We start from the raw sequence: 23,652 nt of genomic DNA on the forward strand, positions 1-23,652 counted from the left end.
ACTGCAGATTTAACAGTTTAACTCTCTGCCTCCTCTCCTGGCAGGTGCGTTCATGGTGCTCTATGTCATGCTGTTGGTGGTGGTGGGGGTTCCCCTGTTCTTCATGGAGCTGGCTGCGGGCCAGTGTATCCGTCAGGGCAGCATCGGTGTGTGGAAGCACATCTCCCCCAAGCTGGCCGGTATCGGCTACTCCAGCTGCATGGTGAGCACAGCAGGGGTTGGTCCCAAATGGCACCCTATTTCATACTGTATGTACAGATGCCGTACCTTAATTTGAGCCTGCTTCTCACAGCAGGAAAATAATCCTGCTGCAACAGGAAATGTCAATTATTATGTGGATTTTAATTCATGGACATTTATGTAGGGAAAATCAGGTCTGAAATGTTCAAGTGGAAATTACAAACATTAGAAGCTTTTTTAAACATTGAATTCACAAAAAGGAGCATTTCCTGCTGTGCAGGAAAATTATCTGCAACAACAGAGTGATTAAATTAAGATAGCAGATCTATAGTGCGCTACTTTTGAGCAGAGAAGCAGAGCCCCAATAGGTCCTGGTCAAAAGTAGTGCTGCACTTTATAGGTAAATAGGGTGCCATTTGGGATGCACAGTTTGTCAACTAACTAACAATACACATTCCCACCACACACAGAGACTTCTTTCATCTGATTACCATTCTGGTGTTTGGTTGGGACTACTTTCATCTGGTTACCATTCTGGTGTTTGGTTGGGACTACTTTCATCTGGTTACCATTCTGGTGTTTGGTTGGGACTACTTTCATCTGGTTACCATCCTTGTGTTTGGTTGGGACTGCTTTCATCTGGTTACCATTCTGGTGTTTGGTTGGGACTACTTTCATCTGGTTACCATTCTGGTGTTTGGTTGGGACTACTTTCATCTGGTTACCATTCTGGTGTTTGGTTGGGACTACTTTCATCTGGTTACCATTCTGGTGTTTGGTTGGGACTACTTTCATCTGGTTACCATTCTGGTGTTTGGTTGGGACTACTTTCATCTGGTTACCATTCTGGTGTTTGGTGGGGACTACTTTCATCTGGTTACCATTCTGGTGTTTGGTTGGGACTACTTTCATCTGGTTACCATTCTGGTGTTTGGTTGGGACTACTTTCATCTGGTTACCATTCTGGTGTTTGGTTGGGACTGCTTTCATCTGGTTACCATTCTGGTGTTTGGTTGGGACTACTTTCATCTGGTTACCATTCTGGTGTTTGGTTGGGACTACTTTCATCTGGTTACCATTCTGGTGTTTGGTTGGGACTGCTTTCATCTGGTTAACATTCTGGTGTTTGGTTGGGACAGCTTTCATCTGGTTACCATTCTGGTGTTTGGTTGGGACTACTTTCATCTGGTTACCATTCTGGTGTTTGGTTGGGACTACTTTCATCTGGTTACCATTCTGGTGTTTGGTTGGGACAGCTTTCATCTGGTTACCATTCTGGTGTTTGGTTGGGACTGCTTTCATCTGGTTACCATTCTGGTGTTTGGTTGGGACTACTTTCATCTGGTTACCATCCTTGTGTTTGGTTGGGACTACTTTCATCTGGTTACCATTCTGGTGTTTGGTTGGGACTACTTTCATCTGGTTACCATTCTGGTGTTTGGTTGGGACTACTTTCATCTGGTTACCATTCTGGTGTTTGGTTGGGACTGCTTTCATCTGGTTACCATTCTGGTGTTTGGTTGGGACTACTTTCATCTGGTTACCATTCTGGTGTTTGGTTGGGACTACTTTCATCTGGTTACCATTCTGGTGTTTGGTTGGGACTGCTTTCATCAGGTTACCATTCTGGTGTTTGGTTGCGGTGCAAGAAAATGTTATTTATTTCTTCTGCTTGTCATGAGAAACATTCGGACGATGGCTGAAGGAACATTTTGACTTCGTGTCATTATTCAACATACAAGGAACCTCCTTCCATGCCCCTTGATTTGTCACAATGTTGCTAGACTCTTCCTAGAATGTTTTCAAAAGGAACGTTCTCAGGAATTAGAAACACTGGAGCATAGGCTGTACTCTGGCCTGACAAAAATGTTTTGGGAGCCAAACATTGTCACTAGGGTGACGGTTCAGGCCTAATGTTGAGGCTATAGATCTGTGGTGAAGGAAAAAAAATAGACCAGGACCTGACACAATAAACCTGGTGACTAGAGTTCCAGGTAATTTAAAAACAGCTCCATGCATGTAGAATGCATATTTGAATATGCATAAATATGCATAATATCAGTCAACAGTGTGAATATGGCTCCTAGTGTTGTTAACAGGTCCTGCACCAATGACTATGGACGTCTTTGGAACCTGACCTTAAGCCCTGAGGCAAAGAAGAACAGCAGAACAGCTTGCAGAAGTAGACTGGTGTAGTCTAGCAGTCAGAATCAGTCAACTTGGTTTAACCATGCAGGAGGTCATATAAACAGCATAGTTAGAGTGAGAGATCACTCCATTATCAACGTATGTCTGAATTAACTTTTTAGTCACCTCATGTCTGGTAAACAGAGGTACAAAACAAACTGACTCGTACACCTGTGTGGCTCGAGAAGGCTAGAGGTTTGTGTGTGTGTGTGTGTGTGTCTGTCTGTGTGTGTGTGTGGTTAGGGGAACGATCTCTTTGTAATGTGTGAGAAGTAGTTGCACACTCCTCTCTCCTCTGTGTTGGTATGACTTATGCACTGACACCCTATTGGTTAACACTGACACCCTAGGGCCTCCTGAGTGGCGCAGTGCTCTAAGGCACAGCATCACAGTGCTAGCTGTGCCACTAGAGATTCTGGGTTCGAGTACAGGCTCTGTCACAGCCGGCCGCGACCGGGATACCCATGGGGCGGTGCACAATTGGCCCAGGGTCACCCTATTGCTTAACACTGACACCCTATTCATACTCATTCTGTCAGTGCTGGTGTCAGGGAGCTGCTATAACAATATTTAAAGGGATAGTGTGATATTTTAGCAATTACTTACCCAGAGTCAGAGAACTTTGTGATTTGATATCCCTGCATGCAGTTTGAAGGAAGTTTAATTTAGTTTTGCGAGCCATTGTTAACTAGTGTTAGCGCTGCTAAATGCTACTACTTGCAGTTTTATTATATGCATAGTCACTTCACACCTACCTACATGTATAAATTACCTCAACTAACCTGTACCCCCGCACACTGACTCGGTACCGGTACCCCCTGTATATAGCCTCATTATTGTTATTTTATTGTGTTACTTTTTATTATTTTTTACTTTAGTTTATTTGGTAAATATTTTCTTAACTCTTCTTGAACTGCGCTGTTGGTTAAGGGCTTGTAAGTAAGCATTTCACGGTACTTGTTGTGTTTGGCGCATGTGACAAATAAAGTTTGATTTGATTTGCAATGACTGGAAGTCTACAGGTGCAGCTAGCATGTTAAATACTGCATTAACCCTTGTCTTCCTTCCTCAGGTGTGTTTCTTTGTGGCTCTCTACTATAATGTCATCATCGCATGGAGTCTCTTCTACATGGGAAACTCCTTCCAGTATCCTCTACCCTGGGAGCAGTGTCCCATCAACATGACCACCAATAACACTGGTATTCACTAGCTGTGTGTGTGTAGTAGTAGTAGAGGTCAACCGATTAATCGGAATGGCCGATTAATTAGGGCCAATTTCACGTTTTCATAACAATCGGTAATCGGTATTTTTGGACACCGATTTGACGAGAAAAAAAAAAAATCATTTTTTTATTTTTACACCTTTATTTAACTAGGCAAGTCAGTTAAGAACACATTCTTATTTTCAATGACGGCCTAGGAACGGTGGGTTAACTGCCTTGTTCAGGGGCAGAACGACAGATTTTTACCTTGTCAGCTCGGGGATTCAATCTTGCAACCTTACGGTTAACTAGTCCAACGCTCTAACCACCTGCTTTACATTGCACTGCACGAGGAGCCTGCCTGTTACGCGAATGCAGTAAGAAGCCATGGTAGGTTGCTATCTAGCATTAAACTTATCTTATAAAAAACAATCAATCAATCAATCATAATCACTAGTTAACTACACATGGTTGATGATATTACTAGTTTATCTAGCCTGTCCTGCGTTGCATATAATTGATGCGGTGCGCATTCGCGAAAAAAGGACAGTCGTTGCTCCAACGTGTACCTAACCATAAACATCAATGTCTTTCTTAAAATCAATACACAAGTATATATTTTTAAACCTGCATATTTAGTTAATATTGCCTGCTAACATGAATTTCTTTTAACTAGGGAAAATGTGTCACCTCTTGCAACAGAGTCACGGTATATGCAGTGTGAAGACTATTTATTCCTAACAAAGACTGCCAACTTCGCCAAATGGGGGATGATTTAACAAAAGCACATTTGCGAAAAAAGCACAATCGTTGCACGACTGTACCTAACCATAAACATCAATGCCTTTCTTAAAATCATTACACAGAAGTATATATTTTTCAACCTGCATATTTAGCTAAAAGAAATCCAGGTTAGCAGGCAATATTAACTAGGTGAAATTGTGTCATTTTGCGTTCATTGCACGCAGAGTCAGGGTATATGCAACAGTTTGGACCGCCTGGCTCGTTGTGAACTAATTTGCCAGAATTTTACGTAATTATGACATAACATTGAAGGTTGTGCAATGTAACAGGAATATTTAGACTTCGGGATGCCGCCCGTTAGATAAAATACGGAACGGTTCCGTATTTCACTGAAAGAAAAAACTTTTGTTTTTGAGATGATAGTTTCCAGATTCGACCATATTAATGACCTAAGACTCGTATTTCTGTGTGTTTATTATATTATAATTAAGTCTATGATTTGATAGAGCAGTCTGAATGAGCGGTGGTAGGCACCAGCAGGCTCGTAAGCATTCATTCAAACAGCACTTTTGTGCGTTTTGCCAGCAGCTCTTCGCAATGATTCAAACATTGCGCTGTTTATGACTTCAAGCCTATCAACTCCCAAGATTAGGCTGGTGTAACTGATGTGAAATGGCTAGCTAGTTAGCGGGGTGCGCGCTAATAGCGTTTCAAACGTCACTCGCTCTGAGACTTGGTCTGCATAGGTAACGCTGCTTCGAGGGTGGCTGTTGTCAATGTGTTCCTGGTTCGAGCCCAGGTAGGAGCGAGGAGAGGGACGGAAGTTATACTGTTACACTGGCAATACCAAAGTGCCAATAAGAACATCCAATAGTCAAAGGTATATGAAATACAAATCATATAGAGAGAAATAGTCCTATAATTCCTATAATAACAACAACCTAAAACTTCTTACCTGGGAATATTGAAGACTCATGTTAAAAGGAACCACCAGCTTTCATATGTTCTCATGTTCTGAGCAAGGCACTTAAACGTTAGCTTTCTTACGTGGCACATATTGCACTTTTACTTTCTTCTCCAACACTTTGTTTTTGCATTATTTAAACCAAATTGAACATGTTTCATTATTTATTTGAGGCTAAATTGATTTTATTGATGTATTCTATTAAGTTAAAATAAGTGTTCATTCAGTATTGTTGTAATTGTCATTATTACAAATAAATAAATCAAAAAATCGGCCGATTAATCGGTATCGGCCTTTCGGGCCCTCCAATAATCGGTATCGGTATCGGCGGTGAAAAAAATCATAATCGGTCGACCTCTAGTGTGTAGTATAGTATTTTGTCCCCACAAGGTTAGTTGTACAAGACTGTGTGTGTGGTGTGTCGTGTGTGCGTGTGCGGTTAATATCATGCTTCTCCTTATTTGTGTTTAGATGTGTAATGGACACATTACACATCTAAACATGTATTCTACAAGAGCAGGGTTTGTGTATGTAAACTATAAATCGCTCTCCCTCTCACTCACTCTCTTTCACTCCCCCTCTCTCTCTATCTCTCACTTCCTCCCTCCTCTCTGTCTTTCTCTCTCTCTCTGTCTGTCAGTAAAGGAATGCTCAGGTAGCTCCCCAACCTCATACTTCTGGTTCCGGAAGGCTCTAGACATCACAGACTCCATCGATGAGTCTGGTGAGTTTAACCCCATCATGACGGGCTGTCTGCTGGCTGCCTGGGCCATCGTCTGTCTAGCCATGATCAATGGCATCAAGTCCTCTGCCAAGGTAAGGACACTCTCAGTTCATCTTTTTTACAACATATAGCATGTTACAAACAGTATAACTGGTCACCACCTGCCTTGACCCTCAGTAGTGTCGCCCCCGGCAACCACTAACCATGATTATGGTAGGCTAGTAGTTAACACGCTAGCTGTGAAAGAAAGCGTCTGAATTCTGTTTTTGGCAAATGTTACTTTTAAATTGTTCAATGTTAATGTCCTCCTTCGTTGACCTTGTCTTGTTAAATGTTTTTTTTCATGTATAGTTTTTAAAAGAGAATGTAGAATGTCTTTTGATAAATATTGATTTAATCCAATATATTATGGTACTTAGTCTGTGTCTGTCACGTCCTGGCCAGTATAAGGTTAATTGTTTTTGTAGTTTGGTCAGGACGTGGCAGAGGGTATTTGTTTTATGTGGTTCGGGGTGTTGTGTTTGTGTAAAGGGTGTTTGATTTAGTATTTCCGGGTTTTGGTTTATGTTTAGTTAATTCTATGGTTAGTCTAGTGTGTGTGTTTCTATGTTTGGTTGATTGGGATTGGGACTCTCAGTTGAAGGCAGGTGTTGTCTATCTGCCTTTGATTGAGAGTCCCATATATTAGGGTGTGTTTGTATGTGTTATTTGTGGGTGATTATTCTGTGTATAGCCTTGTGCCTTACCAGACTGTTTATTTGTCGAGTGTTCGTTTTTCGTGTTTTGTTATTTTGTATGTTCATTTTTGAGATTAATTAAAAATCAAGATGAGCATTCACGTACCTGCTGCGTTTTGGTCCTCATTCACCGACAACAGCCGTGACAGAATCACCCACCACTCAAGGACCAAGCAGCAGAAGAAGGAGCAGAGGGAATTCGAGTTGGACTGGAGGGAGAAATGGACCTGGGAGGAAGTTCTGGACGGGGCCGGACCTTGGCACCAGGCTGGGGATTATCGACGCCCGCAGTGGGAAATTGAGGCAGCCAAGGCGGAGAGGCGGTGGTACGAGGCCAAGTACGCGCTGAAGGAGAAGCACGAGAGGCACCCCCAAGAGAATTTTTTGGGGGGGCACACGGGTAGTTTGGCTAGGCGTAAGAAGAGCCGGAAGCCAGCTACCCGTGGTTATATGGAGGAGCGTATGGGGTGGAGAGCGCTATGTTTCGCTGAGGAGCGCACTATCTCACCCATACGCACGCACAGTCCGGTGCGCGTTATTCCAGCCCCTCGCAGGTGCCGTGCTAGAGCGGGCATCCAGCCTGGTAGGAGGATGCCTGCGCAGCGCATCTGGTCGCCGGTACGCCTCCGAGGACCAGGCTACCCAACTCCCGCTCTACGCACGGCTACCATCAGGCCCCTGCACAGCCCAGTCTGCCCTGTACGGGCACCCCGCTCGTACAGGGCTACTAGTTCCATCCAGCCAAGACGGGTTGTGCAGGAGGTAAGATCGAGACCGACTGTGCGCCTCCATAGCCCTGGGTTTCCAGCTCCTGTCTCTCGTGCGGACCCGGAAGTGCGTCAACCCTTTCCGACTCGTCCTGTTCCCGTTCCCCGCACTAGCCTGGAGGTGTGTGTACATAATCTGGTAAGCCCAGTACCAGCACCACGCACCAGGCTACAAGTGCGTCAACCCAGCCTCGCCAGTCAACAGTCTTCATCAGAGCTGCCCGCCAGTCAACAGTCATCATCAGAGCTGCCCGCCAGTCAACAGTCATCGTCAGAGCTGCCCGCCAGTCAACAGTCATCATCAGAGCTGCCCGCCAGTCAACAGTCATCGTCAGAGCTGCCCGCCAGTCAACAGTCATCGTCAGAGCTGCCCGCCAGTCAACAGTCATCGTCAGAGCTGCCCGCCAGTCAACAGTCATCGTCAGAGCTGCCCGCCAGTCAACAGTCATCGTCAGAGCTGCCCGCCAGTCAACAGTCATCGTCAGAGCTGCCCGCCAGTCAACAGTCATCGTCAGAGCTGCCCGCCAGTCAACAGTCGTCAGAGGTCAGACTGCGCTGAACTGCCGGAGTGGCCAGACTGCGCTGAACTGCCGGAGTGGCCAGACTGCGCTGAACTGCCGGAGTGGCCAGACTGCGCTGAACTGCCGGAGTGGCCAGACTGCGCTGAACTGCCGGAGTGGCCAGACTGCGCTGAACTGCCGGAGTGGCCAGACTGCCCTGAACTGCCGGAGTGGCCAGACTGCCCTGAACTGCCGGAGTGGCCAGACTGCCCTGAACTGCCGGAGTGGCCAGACTGCCCTGAACTGCCGGAGTGGCCAGACTGCCCTGAACTGCCGGAGTGGCCAGACTGCCCTGAACTGCCGGAGTGGCCGGAGTGGCCAGACTGCCCTGAACTGCCGGAGTGGCCAGACTGCCCTGAACTGCCGGAGTGGCCAGACTGCCCTGAACTGCCGGAGTGGCCAGACTGCCCTGAACTGCCGGAGTGGCCAGACTGCCCAGACTGTCCCGAATTGCCAGACTGCCCAGACTGTCCCGAATTGCCAGACTGCCCAGACTGTCCCGAATTGCCAGACTGCCCAGACTGTCCCGAATTGCCAGACTGCCCAGACTGTCCCGAATTGCCAGACTGCCCAGACTGTCCCGAATTGCCAGACTGCCCAGACTGTCCCGAATTGCCAGACTGCCCCGACTGCCCCCCGGCGATGCCAGACTGCCCCGACTGCCCCCCGGCGATGCCAGACTGGCCCGACTGCCCCTCGGCGATGCCAGAGTGGCCCGACAGCCTGGAACGGCCGGAACCAGAGCCACCTCCAGAAATAGGTGGGTTGGGGAGGGGGGGGGGTGTAGCACAGTGCCGTCGTTGACGGCAGCCACCCTCCCTTCCCTCCCTTTAGAAAAGGGGATTTTTTTTTTTGGTGTTGCTTGGGGTTATTTTTTAAGGTGCTTCTGGGGTAGCACCTTTAAGGGGGGGGTACTGTCACGTCCTGGCCAGTATAAGGTTAATTGTTTTTGTAGTTTGGTCAGGACGTGGCAGAGGGTATTTGTTTTATGTGGTTCGGGGTGTTGTGTTTGTGTAAAGGGTGTTTGATTTAGTATTTCCGGGTTTTGGTTTATGTTTAGTTAATTCTATGGTTAGTCTAGTGTGTGTGTTTCTATGTTTGGTTGATTGGGGTTGGGACTCTCAGTTGAAGGCAGGTGTTGTCTATCTGCCTTTGATTGAGAGTCCCATATATTAGGGTGTGTTTGTATGTGTTATTTGTGGGTGATTATTCTGTGTATAGCCTTGTGCCTTACCAGACTGTTTATTTGTCGAGTGTTCGTTTTTCGTGTTTTGTTATTTTGTATGTTCATTTTTGAGATTAATTAAAAATCAAGATGAGCATTCACGTACCTGCTGCGTTTTGGTCCTCATTCACCGACAACAGCCGTGACAGTGTCCATGAACCCAGCCCTATATCTACCTATAGGTAAAGTTAAAGATACATTCTGGAATTGGGAAAAACAACAAAACGGCAACCCCACCACCTGTCCTGGTATACAGCTTAGGAATGGGGCTGGAGAAATACAACCTCTCCCAAATCCATAGACATATTTTACAATCTACATTAAAAGGACTGATGATTCCTAATTCGAATTGTAATTCTCTTCTCCATAGGTGATGTATTTCTCCTCAGTCTTCCCCTATGCTGTGCTGTTCATTTTCCTCATCAGAGGCTTGATGCTGGATGGAGCCATGGAGGGAATCGCCTACATGTTCTACCCTAAAGTAAGTACAATAATAACAATAATAATAATATATTTAATTGATTTTGCGCTTTTAATTACAAGTAGAATCTCAAAGATGTACAAAGATGCTTAAAAACAAGAATTAAGCACTCTGGAGAAGAGGACCAGAGAGGACCGGAATTTCTATTCACTTCCTGAATTGACAGAATATAAATAGAATAGAATTTAGTCTTATGCTGTCACGCTCTATCTCTCTCTCTCTCTCTTTTGTCTCTCTCTCTCTCTCTCTCTCTCTCTCTCTGTGTCTCTCTGTCTCTCTCTCTCTGTCTCAGATAGACATTTGGGCTGAGGTGCAGGTGTGGCGGCAGGCAGCCACACAGGTGTTCTTTGCCCTGGGCCTGGGCTACGGCTCTGTGATTGCCTACTCTTCCTACAACCCCATCCACAACAACTGTCACCGTGATGCTCTCATGGTCTCCTGCATCAACTTCATGACCTCAGTGCTCGCATCACTGGTGGTGTTCGTAGTGCTGGGCTTCAGGGCCAAGAACATTGTCCTGAACTGCATCACCCAGTAAGTATGGAGTCAAGGGGGGATTGTGGGTGTGTGTTTGTGAGTGAGTGAGAGAGAGAGAGAGAGAGACAGTGAAAGAGAGAGAGAGAGAGAAAGCGTTAGAGAGATTGTTGTTACTGTTGTCCGTTGACAATTTTGATTCTCATTTTTATTTTTTATATTGTAAATATCCAAAATAAGCTTTGGCAATATGTATATTGTTACGTCATGCCAATAAAGCAAATTGAATTGAATTGAATTGAGAGATAGAGACAGTGAAAGAAAGAGAGAGAGAGAGACTGTTTGTAGACCATGGAACTGAGAAGGTATGTGTAATGTCTGCTGCACATCTCATGGTTCTGTTGATGTTACACTCCTTGACTCGTGCTGGGGAAGGTTTCAGCCCAGTTTAAAGGGATAACTCCCTTCAGTGAAATAAGGCCCTCTTTTTTAAAATGTGTTTGCTTGTGTCTCAATAGTGTTGAATCTCCTTTCCTTTAAAGGGATAGTTCACCCAATTTACAAAATCCCATCGCTTTCCATAGACTTTCCTGCAGTCAAATGACCAAGTGGCCTCATGGGTGGACTGTTATTTATATTTTTCATAATTTCATAATTTATAAACATGATTTTTTTAAACCTGCAGAAAATCTGGTGTTTCTATGTCAACGGTTTTGTTATATTTCTGTCTTCTGTAATGTATATAAAGTGTAATATTGGGACGCAAACTCAAAACTGAATACATTTCAACTCTATATCTGACATGGTACAGGTGTCTTCTTGTTAAAGCCCATAACCATGTGTGTGACGTGTATACTTTGGTTTCAAAGTAAATTTGTTTAAGACTACATACAAACATTTTGTATGACCCTGATTTAGCCCACTGCAGTAGAAGGTTCATCTGTAAGCAGTCTATGGATGGGGTAAGACAGCTATTCATGCTTTGGTTTTGTTTGCCTGGTCACTGTCTCCAAATGCTAACTTTTTAGCATTTGTGCCACAAAACCAATGCAAGTCTATGTCTCCTGTATTAACATTTTTCACGCTTCGTGTCCAGATCATCTAAACTGTCGACAATTGATTGTGTTTCCCAACTCCAGTCCTCCAGTACCCCAAACAACACACATTTTTGTTTTAGCCCCGGACAAAAAAAATATATAATTAAACTTCAAAAAATGTGTACTGTTGGAGGAACGATGTTGGGAAACGCTGGTGTAGCTCAATGAAGTTACTTTAACAGGATTTGGATATAAAGTGTGAAAAATGCTAATAAAAATGCCATTTGGAGACCATTGGCCAGTTAAACTAAACCAAAGCATGGATTGCTGTCTTGCGTTGTCCATAGACTGCTTACAGGTTAATGAAAGCAAAATGTAATTTTGTTATTTCGGATGAACTATCCCTTTATAAAGCATGTCAATATTATGGAAACATATCCAAGACATGTCTATATGTACACTCTTAGAAAGAAAGGTGCTATTTAGAACCTTAAAGGGTTCTTCTTCAACTGTCCACATAGGAGAACCCTTTGAAGAAGTATTTTTGGTTGCAGGTAGAACCCTTTTGGTTCCAGTTTTTACAGAAGGTTCTACATGGAACCAAAAAGGGTTCTACCTGGGACCAAAAAAGGGGTTCTACCTGGAACCAAAAAGGTTCTCCTATGGGTCCATCTGAATAACCTTTTTGGAACCTTTTTTTTCTAAGAGTGTAAGCATACCTTCAAATAAAGTATTAGCGGTGTACCTGAAGGGAATTGCGATATGGAGAGCTTGGAATTATCATGTTCTATCTGCAATTTTGCCCAAATTGAGTTCTGGACATTTTCTTGTTCTGTTCAATGTTCTCTACCTATATAGTACTCTAAATACCCCAATTCATGTTGTTAAGTAAATAAGGATATGAGATAGAAATTGCTCACACAATTCAAAACAATAAGGGTTGGTAACTTTAAAGCCAATTATCTCAGAATCAACTTTTTACAGAAGGAACCTTATAATTCTAAGCTCAGGCTACGTCACCTCCCACCCTTCAGAAATGTGGGCCTGTTAAACGACATGGCCACACATGGAAGCAACCATCACTGGTGGCCGTGGTTCAACATGTCTGATCCTGCCTCCGTCACCATACCTGACTACAGAGAGTGGTACCATCACTACGGCTCCCAGGTGGGAACAAACATCACCGACTGTGACCTGGATGAGGAGATGAGCAAGGTGAGGGTTAGATTAGGTTTTAGGGGGTTTGTGGTCACAGACTGTGACCTGGATGAGGAGATGAGCAAGGTGAGGGTTAGATTAGGTTTTAGGGGGTTTGTGGTTCAAATCCTATCTTCATAAATAATGGAGAAAGGAGTCCTTTGTAATGTAGGCACAAAGTTATTTATAAGGAGCTGTCTTTACCTCCCTCTAACTGTTTCCCCTGCCTTGTATTCCCTCTCTTTCTTCACCCCTTACAACCTCCTGTTAACACCTTGCCCCTTCCCTCATTCTCTCCCTCCCTCCCTCCCTCCCTTGTTCTCTCCCTCCCTCGTTCTCTCCCTCATCCCCCCTCCCTCCAGCTCTCCCAATTTCTCTCCCTCCCTCCCTCGTCCCCCCCTCCCTTGTTCGCTATCCCCCATCCCGTGTTCCCTCCCTCGTTCTCTCCCTCCCTCCCTCCCGCGTTCTCTCTCCCACGTTCTCTCCCTCCCTCGTTCTCTCCTTTGTTTGTTCCCTCGTTCCCCCATTCTCCCTCCCTCCCATGTTCTCCCCTCCCTCCCTCCGTCCCTCCCTCCCTTTCTCTATTCCATTTTTAACCCCCTCTCTAACCCCTCTCTAACCCGTCTCTAACCCCTCTCTAACCCATATCAAACCCCTCTCTAACCCATATCTAACCCCTCTATAACCCATTTTCAAACCCATCTCTAACAAATTCTCTAACCCATATCTAACCCATCTCTAACCCCTCTCTAACCCATCTCTAGCAAATTCTCTAACCCATATCTAACCCCTCTCTAACCCATATCTCGCTCAAACCCTCTTAATTTCAATACTTTATTGAGAAAGGCAGGTTGCAAATATCAACATACTCCATATAGAATACAGTTTACAAATATCAACATATTCCACATAGAATACAGGTTACAAATATCAACATATTCCACATAGAATACAGGTTACAAATATCAACATATTCCACATAGAATACAGTTTACAAATATCAACATATTCCACATGGAATACAGGTTACAAATATCAACATATTCCACATGGAATACAGGTTACAAATATCATCATATTCCACATAGAATACAGGTTACAAATATCATCATATTCCACATAGAATACAGGTTACAAATATCAACATATTCCACATAGAATACAGTTTACAAATATCAACATATTCCACATGGAATACAGGTTACAAATATCAACATATTCCACATAGAATACAGGTTACAAATATCATCATATTCCACATAGAATACAGGTTACAAATATCAACATATTCCTCATAGAATACAGGTTACAAATATCAACATATTCCACATAGAATACAGGTTACAAATATCATCATATTCCACATAGAATACAGGTTACAAATATCAACATGCTCCACATAGAATACAGGTTACAAATATCAACATACTCCACATAGAATACAGGTTACAAATATCAACATACTCCACATAAAATAAAGTGTTTGTCCCTCTTGTCCCTCTCTCTCTAACCCCCAGGGTGTGGAAGGGACGGGCCTGGCGTTCATTGCCTTCACAGAGGCCATGGCCCAGTTCCCTGCCAGCCCCTTCTGGTCCACGCTCTTCTTCCTCATGCTGCTCAACCTGGGCATGAGCACCATGTTCGGCACCATGCAGGGGATCCTCACCCCCCTCATGGACAACTTCAGCCTGCTGGGACGCCACCGGACCATGCTCACTGGTAATACACACATATTCTCACACACCAATGCACCAATACACAAATGCACCCGCGTACACACACGTGCGCACACACACTCAATGTACTTGTTAGAATTTTTGGTGTTTTAGTTTGTAGTTGTGCTCTTTGTCTGTCTTTGAAACATTTAGTCTGTGCGACACTAAATAGCTGTGTTTTCTGTCATTATGGTTCAGTGCGTCACTAAATAGCTGTGTTCTTTGTCATTATGGTTCAGTGAGTCACTAAATAGCTGTGTTCTTTGTCATTATGATTCAGTGAGTCACTAAATAGCTGTGTTCTTTGTCATTATGGTTCAGTGAGTCACTAAATAGCTGTGTTCTTTGTCATTATGGTTCAGTGTGTCACTAAATAGCTGTGTTCTTTGTCATTATGATTCAGTGTGTCACTAAATAGCTGTGTTCTTTGTCATTATGGTTCAGTGTGTCACTAAATAGCTGTGTTCTTTGTCATTATGGTTCATTGTGTCACTAAATAGCTGTGTTCTTTGTCATTATGATTCAGTGAGTCACTAAATAGCTGTATTCTTTGTCATTATGGTTCAGTGAGTCACTAAATAGCTGTGTTCTTTGTCATTATGGTTCAGTGAGTCACTAAATAGCTGTGTTCTTTGTCATTATGGTTCAGTGAGTCACTAAATAGCTGTGTTCTTTGTCATTATGATTCAGTGTGTCACTAAATAGCCGTGTTCTTTGTCATTATGATTCAGTGTGTCACTAAATAGCTGTGTTCTTTGTCATTATGGTTCAGTGAGTCACTAAATAGCTGTGTTCTTTGTCATTATGGTTCAGTGTGCAGCTGTGCTCTGGGCTTTGTGATCGGACTTTTGTTTACCCAGCGCTCGGGGAACTACTTTGTGACGATGTTCGATGACTACTCTGCCACCTTGCCCCTGATCATCGTGGTGGTCTTTGAGACATTCGCTGTGGCCTGGGTGTACGGAGCTGACCGGTAAGACCTCCAAATGTGTTTACCAATACCAATGTATTAGTATAATACCAGTGTATTAGTATAATACCAATGTATTAGTATAATACCAATGTATTAGTACAATACCAATGTATTCCTATAATACCAATGTATTAGTATAATACCAATGTATTCGTATAATACCAATGTATTAGTATAATACCAGTGTATTAGTATAATACCAATGTATAATACCAATGTATTCGTATAATACCAATGTATTCGTATAATACCAATGTATTAGTATAATACCAGTGATGTACAGTACTCCTTTCTATGAATAATTTATTCATGTTTTCTTTTCTATGTCACATTGAATTAATTACAACAACAACAATAATTACAACAAATATTTGCGATGTCCCTCCGTAATACTGTATGATCCTGCCTACTTCCTGGATCATGTCCCACACTGTTTTTGAATTGGGCTTCAAGATTATAAAATCAAATTCATCAAAATGCAGCCATTTAAGATATACACTGAGTGTGCAAAACAACAATACCTGCTCTTTACATGACAGACTGACCAGGTGAATCCAGGTGAAAGCTATAATCCCTTATTGATGTCACTTGTTCCCGTGTGGCTCAGTTACAATTACATTTAAGTTATTTAGCAGACGCTCTTATCCAGAGCGACTTACAAATTGGTGCATTCACCTTATGATATCCAGTGGAACAACCACTTTACAATAGTGCATCTAAATCTTTTAGGGGGGGGTTAGAAGGATTACTTTATCCTATCCTAGGTATTCCTTAAAGAGGTGGGGTTTCAGGTGTCTCCGGAAGGTGGTGATTGACTCCGCTGTCCTGGCGTCGTGAGGGAGCTTGTTCCACCATTGGGGTGCCAGAGCAGCGAACAGTTTTGACTGGGCTGAGCGGGAACTGTGCTTCCTCAGAGGTAGGGAGGCGAGCAGGCCAGAGGTGGATGAACGCAGTGCCCTTGTTTGGGTGTAGGGCCTGATCAGAGCCTGAAGGTACGGAGGTGCCGTTCCCCTCACAGCTCCGTAGGCAAGCACCATGGTCTTGTAGCGGATGCGAGCTTCAACTGGAAGCCAGTGGAGAGAGCGGAGGAGCGGGGTGACGTGAGAGAACTTGGGAAGGTTGAACACCAGACGGGCTGCGGCATTCTGGATGAGTTGTAGGGGTTTAATGGCACAGGCAGGGAGCCCAGCCAACAGCGAGTTGCAGTAATCCAGACGGGAGATGACAAGTGCCTGGATTAGGACCTGCGGCGCTTCCTGTGTGAGGCAGGGTCGTACTCTGCGAATGTTGTAGAGCATGAACCTACAGGATCGGGTCACCGCCTTGATGTTAGTGGAGAACGACAGGGTGTTGTCCAGGGTCACGCCAAGGTTCTTAGCACTCTGGGAGGAGGACACAAGGGAGTTGTCAACCGTGATGTCGAGATCATGGAACGGGCAGTCCTTCCCCGGGAGGAAGAGCAGCTCCGTCTTGCCGAAGTTCAGCTTGAGGTGGTGATCCGTTATCCACACTGATATGTCTGCCAGACATGCAGAGATGCGATTCGCCACCTGGTTATCAGAAGGGGGAAAGGAGAAGATTAATTGTGTGTCGTCTGCATAGCAATGATAGGAGAGACCATGTGAGGATATGACAGAGCCAAGTGACTTGGTGTATAGCGAGAATAGGAGAGGGCCTAGAACAGAGCCCTGGGGGACACCAGTGGTGAGAGCACGTGGTGCGGAGACAGATTCTCGCCACGCCACCTGGTAGGAGCGACCTGTCAGGTAGGACGCAATCCAAGCGTGGGCCACGCCGGAGATGCCCAACTCGGAGAGGGTGGAGAGGAGGATCTGATGGTTCACAGTATCAAAGGCAGCAGATAGGTCTAGAAGGATGAGAGCAGAGGAGCGAGAGTTAGCTTTAGCAGTGCGGAGAGCCTCCGTGATACAGAGAAGAGCAGTCTCAGTTGAATGACCAGTCTTGAAACCTGACTGATTTGGATCAAGAAGGTCATTCTGAGAGAGATAGCAGGAGAGCTGGCCAAGGACGGCACGTTCAAGAGTTTTGGAGAGAAAAGAAAGAAGGGATACTAGTCTGTAGTTGTTGACATCGGAGGGATCGAGTGTAGGTTTTTTCAGAAGGGGTGCAACTCTTGCTCTCTTGAAGACGGAAGGGACGTAGCCAGCGGTCAAGGATGAGTTGATGAGCGAAGTGAGGTAAGGGAGAAGGTCTCCGGAAATGGTCTGGAGAAGAGAGGAGGGGATAGGGTCAAGCGGGCAGGTTGTTGGGCGGCCGGCCGTCACAAGACGCGAGATTTCATCTGGAGAGAGAGGGGAGAAAGAGGTCAAAGCACAGGGTAGGGCAGTGTGAGCAGGACCAGCGGTGTCGTTTGACTTAGCCAACGAGGATCGGATGTCGTCAACCTTCTTTTCAAAATGGTTGACGAAGTCATCCGCAGAGAGGGGGGGGGGAGGAGGATTCAGGAGGGAGGAGAAGGTGGCAAAGAGCTTCCTAGGGTAAGAGGCAGATGCTTGGAATTTAGAGTGGTAGAAAGTGGCTTTAGCAGCAGAGACAGAAGAGGAAAATGTAGAGAGGAGGGAGTGAAAGGATGCCAGGTCCGCAGGGAGGCGAGTTTTCCTCCATTTCCGCTCGGCTGCCCGGAGCCCTGTTCTGTGAGCTCGCAATGAGTCGTCGAGCCACGGAGCAGGAGGGGAGGACCGAGCCGGCCTGGAGGATAGGGGACATAGAGAGTCAAAGGATGCAGAAAGGGAGGAGAGGAGGGTTGAGGAGGCAGAATCAGGAGATAGGTTGGAGAAGGTTTGAGCAGAGGGAAGAGATGATAGGATGGAAGAGGAGAGAGTAGCGGGAAAGAGAGAGCGAAGGTTGGGACGGCGCAATACCATCCGAGTAGGGGCAGAGTGAGAAGTGTTGGATGAGAGCGAGAGGGAAAAGGATACAAGGTAGTGGTCGGAGACTTGGAGGGGAGTTGCAATGAGATTAGTGGAAGAACAGCATCTAGTAAAGATGAGGTCAAGCGTATTGCCTGCCTTGTGAGTAGGGGGGGAAGGTGAGAGGGTGAGGTCAAAAGAGGAGAGGAGTGGAAAGAAGGAGGCAGAGAGGAATGAGTCAAAGGTAGACGTGGGGAGGTTAAAGTCACCCAGAACTGTGAGAGGTGAGCCATTCTCAGGAAAGGAACTTATCAAGGCGTCAAGCTCATTGATGAACTCTCCAAGGGAACCTGGAGGGCGATAAATGATAAGGATGTTAAGCTTGAAAGGGCTGGTAACTGTGACAGCATGGAATTCAAAGGAGGCGATAGACAGATGGGTCAGGGGAGAAAGAGAGAATGTCCACTTGGGAGAGATGAGGATCCCAGTGCCACCACCCCGCTGACCAAAAGCTCTCGGGGTGTGCGAGAAACGTGGGCAGACGAGGAGAGAGCAGTAGGAGTAGCAGTGTTATCTGTGGTAATCCATGTTTCCGTCAGCGCCAAGAAGTCGAGCGACTGGAGGGTAGCATAGGCTGAGATGAACTCTGCCTTGTTGGCCGCAGACCGGCAGTTCCAGAGGCTGCCGGAGACCTGGAACTCCACGTGGGTCGTGCGCGCTGGGACCACCAGGTTAGAGTGGCAGCGGCCACGCGGTGTGAAGCGTTTATATGGCCTGTGCAGAGGGGAGAGAACAGGGATAGACAGACACATAGTTGACAGGCTACAGAAGAGGCTACGCTAATGCAAAGGAGATTGGAATGACAAGTGGACTACACGTCTCGACTACACGTCTCTGACTACATGTCAGTTGGTAGAGCATGGTGTTTGCAACGCCAGGGTTGTGGGTTTGATTCCCATGGGGGACCAGTACGGGGGGGAAAAATAAAAAAATGTAGGAAATGTATGCATTCACTACTGTAAGGCGCTCTGGATAAGAGTGTCTGCTAAATGACTAAAATGTTGTTAAATCCACTTCAATCAGTGTAGAGGAGGAGACAGGTTACAAAAGGCTGTTTAAGCCTTGATACAATTGAGACCTGAATTGTGTATGTGTTCCATTCAGAGGGTGACTGGGCAAGATAAAATATTTACTGTAAGTGCCTTTGAACGGGGTATGGCAATAGATGTAATAGACACCGGTTTGAGTGTGTCAAGAACTGAAACGCTGCTGGGTTTTTTCAAGCTCAACAGTTTCCCAGATGTATAAAGAATGGTCTACCACCCAAAGGACATCCAGCCAACTTGACACAACTGTAGGAAGCATTGGAGTCAACATTGGCCAGCATTCCTGTGGAATGTTTTTGACACCTTGTAGACTCCATGCCCCAATGAAATGAGGCTGTTCTGAGGGCAAAAGGGGGTGTAAACTCAATAGGAAAGTGTTCCTAATGTTTGGTATACTTAGTGTATGTAAAATGATATTTCTATTCATGGTTTAATTTACTTCTAACTGTTGCCTTTCATGAAGGTTTTTGATTGCGTTTTCTTTTTTGTAATTGAAAACCTTCATGGATGGCACTGGGTAGATGTAAATTAACCCATCATACAAATATTAGATTACATACATTTTAAATGACTGCGTTTTGATGAATTTGATAATATAATCTTGAAGGCCATTCAAAAACGGATTGGGACATGATCCAGAAAGTAGGCGGGACTTTCATACCATAAGATGGAAATGATTTCTGTGTATGTATGGTGTTGTACAGTGTAGGAACAGATTGTTACATAGTACTTACAACTCTGACCCCTAGTGGTAGTTTGTGCAATTACACATTGAATTGTCATGTTTTCCAATGTGATTATGGTATAAAGTTTAACACACTATGTTATAACGACTTTGTTGTCGAAAGGGGGACTGTCTTAACTTTACTTCCACTCTACCTTTCCAATCCCATATCAACCCCATAGCCCTGGGCCCTAGGCACTTGTGTAGATCTGAGAGGATTGGATAGGTGGTAGCTTTAGCCTGACCTCTGATGTAGGTCAAAAATACACAGGTTAGGACAATGTAATAATTCCATTGCTGATTCTACAGGATTAGTATTGTAAATGTGACCAGCGGTCAAGACATTAAGTAATAAAGTGGCTGTAGTGGCTGCCATTTTAAACACATTTAAATGAATAGAATGAGAGAAAAACGGTTATGTACTTGCTGAGTAGTTAGCTGAAACTTTCTGCAATGCTAACATCCACTTCCTTTCATTTTCTCTCGCATTGCTAGTCCCATTGTTTAGATATTTCTGCTTTTATGCAACGACTTATGGGATGTTAGAATTCTCTTGTCCTAACCTGTAGATTTTCAACCTTTTGTATTTATTTTTCTATTGAAACTTTCTTTTAGTAGGGAAGACATATTGAGACCTATGTCTCTTTTACAAATGTGCCCAACATAATACAACATCGTAATATATACTGCTCAAAATAATAAAGGGAACACTTAAACAACACATCCTAGATCTGAATGAAAGAAATAATCTTATTAAATACATTTTTCTTTACATAGTTGAATGTGCTGACAACAAAATCACACAAAAATAATCAATGTAAATCCAATTTATCAACCCATGGAGGTCTGGATTGGGAATAACACTCAAAATTAAAGTGGAAAACCACACTACAGGCTGATCCAACTTTGATGTAATGTCCTTAAAACAAGTCAAAATGAGGCTCAGTAGTGTGTATGGCCTCCACGTGCCTGTATGACCTCCCTACAATGCCTGGGCATGCTCCTGATGAGGTGGCGGATGGTCTCCTGAGGGATCTCCTCCCAGACCTGGACTAAAGCATCCGCCAACTCCTGGACAGTCTGTGGTGCAACGTGGCGTTGGTGGATGGAGCGAGACATGATGTCCCAGATGTGCTCAATTGGATTCAGGTCTGGGGAACGGGCGGGCCAGTCCATAGCATCAATGCCTTCCTCTTGCAAGTACTGCTGACACACTCCAGCCACATGAGGTCTAGCATTGTCTTGCATTAGGAGTAACCCAGGGCCAACCGCACCAGCATATGGTCTCACAAGGGGTCTGAGGATCTCATCTCGGTACCTAATGGCAGTCAGGCTACCTCTGGCGAGCACATGGAGGGCTGTGCGGCCCCCCAAAGAAATGCCACCCCACACCATGACTGACCCACCGCCAAACCGGTCATGCTGGAGGATGTTGCAGGCAGCAGAACGTTCTCCACGGCGTCTCCAGACTCTGTCACGTCTGTCACATGTGCTCAGTGTGAACCTGTTTTCATCTGTGAAGAGCACAGGGCACCAGTGGCGAATTTGCCAATCTTGGTGTTCTCTGGCAAATGCCAAACGTCCTGCACGGTGTTGGGCTGTAAGCACAACCCCCACCTGTGGACGTTGGGCCCTCATACCACCTTCATGGAGTCTGTTTCTGACCAATTGAGCAGACACATGCACATTTGTGGCCTGCTGGAGGTCATTTTGCAGGGCTCTGGCAGTGCTTCTCCTGCTCCTCCTTGCACAAAGGCGGAGGTAGCGGTCCTGCTGCTGGGTTGTTGCCCTCCTACGGCCTCCTCCACGTCTCCTGATGTACTGGCCTGTCTCCTGGTAGCGCCTCCATGCTCTAGACACTACGCTGACAGACACAGCAAACCTTCTTGCCACAGCTCGCATTGATGTGCCATCCTGGATGAGCTGCACTACCTATGCCACTTGTGTGGGTTGTAGACTCCGTCTCATGCTACCACTAGAGTGAAAGCACCGCCAGCATTCAAAAGTGACCAAAACATCAGCCAGGAAGCATAGGAACTGAGAAGTGGTCTGTGTTCCCCACCTGCAGAACCACTCCTTTATTGGGGGTGTCTTGCTAATTGCCTATAATTTCCACCTGTTGTCTATTCCATTTGCACAACAGCATGTGAAATGTATTGTCAATCAGTGTTGCTTCCTAAGTGGACAGTTTGATTTCACAGAAGTGTGATTGACTTGGAGTTACATTGTGTTGTTTAAGTGTTCCCTTTATTTTTTTGAGCAGTGTATATATATATATATATACAGTACCAGTCAAAGTTGGGACATACCTACTCATTCAAGGTTTTTTCTTTATTTTACTATTTTCTACATTGTAGAATAATAGTGACGACATCAAAATTATGAAATAACACATATGGAATCATGTAGTAACCAAAAAAGAGTTAACCTCTATGGGCTAGGTGGGACGCAAGCGTCCCACCCGTGGTGCACTCCATCAACAGCAGGTGCATTTCAAGAGCGGCAAATTTGAATCCAAATAAATGTCAAAATTCAAATTTTTCAAACATACAACTATTTTACACCCTTTGAAAGATAAACATCTCCTTAATCTAACCACGTTTTACGATTTCAAAAAGGTTTTACGGCGAAAGCATAAATTTAGAGTATGTTAGGACAGTACATTTACAAGAGTTGTGTGTAATGTTGTGCCAATTCAAAGACAGGCGTCACCAAAACCATAAAATCAGCTAAAATGATGCACTAACCTTTTACAATCTCCAACAGATGACACTCCTAGGACATTATGTTAGACAATGCATGCATTTTTAGTTCTATCAAGTTCATATTTATATCCAAAAACAGCGTTTTACTGTGGCGTTGATGTTCAGGAAATCGTTTCCCTCCAATAACCGGCATTCAAGTCAGCACCACAAATTAAATAATTAAAATTAGAAAACATTCGTAAAATATTATATTGTCATTTAAAGAATTATAGATTTACATCTCTTGAACGCAATCAACTTGCCAGATTTAAAAATAACCTTACTGGGAAATCACACTTTGCAATAATCTGAGCACTGCGCCCAGAAAAATACGCGTTGCGATACAGACTAGCCGCCATGTTGGGGAGATCTAAAATCGAAAATACTATGTAAATAATCCATTACCTTTGATTCTCTTCATCAGATGTCACTTCCAGGTATCACAGGTCCATAACGAATGTAGTTTTGTTCAAAAAAGCTCATCATTTATGTCCAAAAATCTCCGTCTTGTTAGCACATGATCTAAGCCCGCCGGACTTCACTTCATGAACGAGGGGAAAAAATATATTTACGTTCGTTCAAACATGTCAAACGTTGTATAGCATAAATCATTAGGGCCTTTTTTAACCAGAACATGAATAATATTCAAGGTGGACGAGTGCATTCTCTTTTATAACGTATTGGAACGAGGGTACCCAACATGAACTCGCGCGCCAGGTGTCTAATGGGCCATCATCGTTCCATGGCTCTTGTTCGGTCAGATCTCCCTCCAGAAGACTCAAAACACTTTGTAAAGGCTGGTGACATCTAGTGGAAGCAATAGGAAGTGCCAAAATATTCCTCAGCCCCTGTGTTTTTCAATGGCATAGGTTTAAAGGTAATACAACACATCAGGTATCCACTTCCTGTCAGAATCTGTCTCAGGGTTTTGCCTGCCAAATGAGTTCTGTTATACTCACAGACACCATTCAAACAGTTTTAGAAACTTTAGGGTGTTTTCTATCCATATATAATAAGTATATGCATATTCTAGTTACTGGG

General features: G+C 44.5%; 1 protein-coding gene across 1 annotated transcript in view; it reads left to right on the forward strand.

Annotated features, from left to right (window-relative positions):
• Positions 1-23,652, forward strand: part of LOC106593064 (sodium-dependent neutral amino acid transporter B(0)AT2) — a 42,726-nt gene that overhangs the window by 10,291 nt on the left and 8,783 nt on the right. The window contains exons 3-10 of the mRNA XM_045719786.2: positions 45-202; positions 3,440-3,566; positions 5,918-6,093; positions 9,661-9,771; positions 10,064-10,305; positions 12,317-12,497; positions 13,997-14,198; positions 15,008-15,167. Of these exons, the coding sequence (XP_045575742.1) occupies positions 45-202; positions 3,440-3,566; positions 5,918-6,093; positions 9,661-9,771; positions 10,064-10,305; positions 12,317-12,497; positions 13,997-14,198; positions 15,008-15,167 (1,357 nt within the window). The remainder of the gene's footprint in view (positions 1-44; positions 203-3,439; positions 3,567-5,917; positions 6,094-9,660; positions 9,772-10,063; positions 10,306-12,316; positions 12,498-13,996; positions 14,199-15,007; positions 15,168-23,652) is intronic.

The sequence above is a fragment of the Salmo salar genome, chromosome 06, assembly GCF_965601325.2.
Source record: "Salmo salar chromosome 06, fSalSal1, whole genome shotgun sequence".
NCBI classification, from domain to species: domain Eukaryota; kingdom Metazoa; phylum Chordata; class Actinopteri; order Salmoniformes; family Salmonidae; genus Salmo; species Salmo salar.